Source organism: Eleutherodactylus coqui, chromosome 6, assembly GCF_035609145.1.
Source record: "Eleutherodactylus coqui strain aEleCoq1 chromosome 6, aEleCoq1.hap1, whole genome shotgun sequence".
Taxonomy (NCBI): Eukaryota; Metazoa; Chordata; class Amphibia; order Anura; family Eleutherodactylidae; genus Eleutherodactylus; species Eleutherodactylus coqui.
In genome coordinates this window covers 51,741,982-51,746,307 of record NC_089842.1, presented here as the reverse complement: position 1 = coordinate 51,746,307, position 4,326 = coordinate 51,741,982, and the positions used below count along the sequence as shown (strand labels likewise).

General features: G+C 40.9%; 1 protein-coding gene across 1 annotated transcript; it reads left to right on the top strand.

Moving 5' to 3' along the window:
• The first annotated feature begins 336 nt into the window (after window positions 1-336).
• LOC136572085 (phospholipase A2 homolog otoconin-22-like) lies at window positions 337-4,107 on the top strand. The gene is made up of 4 exons (XM_066572697.1): window positions 337-376; window positions 1,909-2,053; window positions 2,926-3,035; window positions 3,959-4,107. The coding sequence occupies exons 1-4, from the start codon at window positions 337-339 to the stop codon at window positions 4,105-4,107; spliced, it is 444 nt and encodes a 147-aa protein (XP_066428794.1).
• Window positions 4,108-4,326: the final 219 nt, after the last annotated feature.

Here is a 4,326-nt window from a genome sequence, read left to right as displayed (position 1 = left end):
TACTCTGTCCCGTCCATGTAATATCCTGTGGTCCATAATTTGTCTTACTGCGAGGAGTCAAAATCTCATAAGCTTCAAATAAGAGGTTACATTTCCTTAGAAGAAGCCTTGTTATTATGGGGCCATTACGCAGTTTCATTGATAATGTCCATGATGCGTCCAGCGCAATATCGATAAATACAGTACTTAGATAGTCTCTCTACCCACTCATTTTCTTTGTAGCCACAGGCTGTTATTATAATGATTGAAGCGCTGTCCCCAGACTGACTATATATAAAGGCTGGAGAAACTGGACATCTACAGTTCCTGCTCCAGACACCGAGAACACAACACAACATGGCCAAGTATCTCGCATTAGGACTCGCAGTGATATGCAGTGAGTATTCCCCACAATAACATCACCTACAGGTTTTATTTTACATGAGATCTTATATAGGTGGCTGACGGGTCAATGGATTCAAAGAAATATAAGGGTATTTTCTTCTCCATGTTAAATGGAACTCAGCAGACTGATTTTATGTCACATGTATGGGATCCATTAGACGTATTGGAATAGCCTTAAAGTGAATACAGTTTTGTGTTTCTGCATCTAAATAGGTTTGAAATTCTGTGCATATTAATTTGTTAATATATCTTTATATTGGTTGGAAGTCAGTTTTTGTTTATACAGAGCTCCAAATTCCCTGCATGGATAGATTTAAAACCTAAAATGTTAGACACCTTCAATCACCACTAGAGGGCACCTAGAAGCTTATTGCATACTACTTATGCATTGAACTCAATGATGAGACTGTATGCAGTTAGCTCCCATGTCCTCTTTAATGCTAGCTGCAGTTAGCCAGCACAATCTCTCTTAAAGGGGCACTCCAGTAAAAACTCATTTTTCCATCCCTACCCCCCTCACTTAACTGTCTGCAGTATATATAGGAAACTTTCAGAATGTAACAGTCACTTCTATAAAGTGCGGTCTCCTGTTTATTGTGTCAGTCATAATCTTAAGGCTGAGATTTATCCCTGCTCTCTCTTTCAATGTTCTGGGCAATCAGTCATATGATGCATCATCACAGCCTCAATGACCAGAAGAGTCTGTGCCATCTCTGCCTGCAGGGAGAATACTGTCATTATCATTACTCTGTATATTCACCTAAATAGGCTACAGACCATAAGTATACAAGCGAGGAAGATAAGCTGTCATCACCTTCATTACTATTTATAACTGTGTGACAGGAGCCTCTAATTGTAATGGGAGTTTCTGATCCCTCCATGAAGAGCTTGTGTGGTAGAGTCCGGTAATATCAACACAGGAATTAAGCTGACGGAAACACTATATTCTACAGAGAACATAAAGCCAAGTAAATCTCTGGTGGCCCAAATGAGATCACATGACCCAGCTTCACATAGAAGAATCAGATAGAAAGGAATACCCAGCCAAAGTATTATTAGCCAACTTATATATACTCGGGGGCCAGTTACATCATGAAGGAAAAAAATCCTAAGTGTGACTCTTTAAATTAGCGTGTATGAAAATGGGTTGTCCTTATAGTATAACCGCTTATAAATAAGAATCTGTCATTACAAGAACTCACCTGAACCGATTCCAACATTAGAATTATTATCTGTAAACTCACTTTCACTCTTCCAAAGTAAGCCAGCAAACGTCAATGTTCTATATTGTAATATATCGCCCAGACTACTAAGCTCTGAGAAATAGTACAACAGACTAAATGCTTTATTATCTCACAGAGTATGAGCCATTTGCTGGGAGTGAAAGTGAGTTCGGAGATAATGATTGCATCTTTGGAATTTGTGCCTCAGCCATCCACACACCGTAGTTGTTTTCATGGTCACATATTCATCATAGTGACAGATCCTCTTTTACCTATACTTGTACCTCTTTTGTTCTTGCAGTCATTGCTCTGGTCACTAGCACCCCTGTACTGTTTGATGAAATGATTAAAGGGACAACCATCATTTATGGTCTGGCTAACTTCACGGACTATGGCTGTCATTGTGGAGACAACACTGTGGGAAGACCTGTGGACGCCATTGACTGGTAATACAACACTGTATCTTCAATTGTATGTTGTTCTTGTTAGCGGTTTAGTCGTTCACAACCCTCAACGACCGTAAAGTGTAGTTATACTATACTGGATGAATATATAGTTAAAGGGATGCCCAGTTATAAACTATTGGTGGTCCATCCTTAAGGCAAGCAATCAATAATAAATTGGAAGGGTCTGCTGCATGTGAACCCCGCTGATCTTTTGGCCCCCTGGTTGGTGCACTTGTGCACTCAGCTGATTTCTGCAGGAAGCAGATTACTTCGTTCTCACTGCAGGTTTGGCATTACTGTAATAGCATGTCTCGCCACTGCAATGGGAACATAGCCGTATGCAGAAATCATCAAAGCGCACAAGGATATTGGCCTGGCAAACAAGTGATTGGTAGGTAACCTGGGTAGCAGATCTACTATTGAGTGCCCAACCTAAGGTTGGGATATTAATAGCTTGCAATTTGAAAATTCCTTTAAATGCCGACCAGGGGGGGTAACTATAGGGGATGCAGGGGATGCGGTTGCACCCGGGCCCAAGACCCTTAGGGGGCCCATAAGGCCTCTCTTCTCCATATAGGGAGCCCAGTACTATGAATAAAGCATTATAGTTGGAGGCCCTGTTACAGGTTTTGCATTGGGGCCCAGAATCTTCAAGTTATGCCTTTGATGCCGACCATATATTCAGCACTCGTGTTATTAATCCTGCTTCTTTTGGGTATACCATTGTACGTTCCTGGTTTGGAGCGCTCAGTCTGAGCAGCGATACCAAATACATCAGGTTTTTGAATAGATAGTTGTTGCGCTTGAAAATGAGCAAATTTGTGTTCCTATTCTAGAACGTCTTGACACAAGTTGAATTCTTTATGTTCCAGGTGCTGCCATGAACAAGCTTGCTGTTACAATGAGGCTGAACTTAGCGGCTGTAATCCAGTGACTCAAACCTACCGCTTCTATGTGGACGAAGAGCAGAAAGTCAAATGCTGTAAGTGTCATCTGCATGTTTGTACGATGCTATAGATGTTGAATATTTGATGACCATCTCATATCTGTGGGACAGTCCAATAGACCACAGATGTCTAAATGGAAAAAACATAAATTGGACAAGATGAATTGCAACCTGTCCCATTTTTGTTTTCCATATCAGTATCATAGATGTCTCACAACTACTTATCCCAATTAGATATTTGAGGTTGTGGATGTTTCTGTTGAGTGTTGACAGCTATCGCCCTCAACACCCTCATAAAGGTTTATTGCAGCTCAGCCAAATGTGTATTTATTGTATAGGATACAGGGAGAAAAGCTGGAGATGGTACACAACACAATGCAAAAGCTTTGTGTTCGCTCTATCCAAAACAGTCTGCCTGTATTCTGCTGCAAGATAGTAGCATGCCTACACCAGAGCAGCTCAATGAATAAATACTGTGTCATAACCAAGCTCATAACATAAATACAGTTCCAGAACCAAGCTTATACCATAAATACAGCTTCAGAACGAAGCTGATAAGTACAGCACCAGATCCAAGCTCATAACATAAATACAGCTCCAGAAGCAAGCTCATAAGTACAGCACCACATATAAGCTCATAATATAAATACAGCTCCAGAAGCAAGCTCATAAGTACAGCACCACATATAAGCTCATAACATAAATACAGTTCCAGAACCAAGCTTATAACATAAATACAGTTCCAGAGCCAAGCTCATAACATAAATACAGTTCCAGAACCAAGCTCATAACACAAATATAGCTCCAGAACCAAGCTCATCACCACCAGATCCTAGCTCCTAAGCACCGCACCAGATCAAAGCTCATAAGATAAATACAGCTCCTGAACAAAGCTCATAAGTACAGACTAAAATAAGTCAAATTCTATGAAAAGTAATACCGAATATTTTTAATTCTAGTGAAGGCACGGGATCGCTGTGAGAAGATGGTCTGCGAGTGCGATGAAAAGGCTGCCAACTGCTTCCGGAAGGAGCTGGAAAGTTACAATATGTATTTCCGCAATTTCTCCTCGCTTGGGGCCTGCAGGGGACCCCGTCCATTCTGCTAGAAGAGCAATGATGTATGGAAGAAGCTACAATGTTTCTGTGTAGTAGAGGTTAGGTATAGTAGTAATATATAAATAGATCGGACATACCGGGCAGCATATTCCGCTCATGCTGAAGACTGTAGGATTCGCCTAAATACAATTCTCTTTACCTACAACCTTTACTAACACTCAGCTTGTTGTATTGCCCTACGTCTTAAAGGGGCTGTCCGAGAATATGAC

Bases quoted from the DNA above. Each gene is read 5' to 3' on its own strand.
- LOC136572085 (XM_066572697.1), top strand. From the start codon at position 337: ATGGCCAAGTATCTCGCATTAGGACTCGCAGTGATATGCA. The intron at 377-1,908 runs GTGAGTATTCCC...TTGTTCTTGCAG, and splicing joins AGGACTCGCAGTGATATGCA to TCATTGCTCTGGTCACTAGC. The intron at 2,054-2,925 runs GTAATACAACAC...TTTATGTTCCAG, and splicing joins CCTGTGGACGCCATTGACTG to GTGCTGCCATGAACAAGCTT.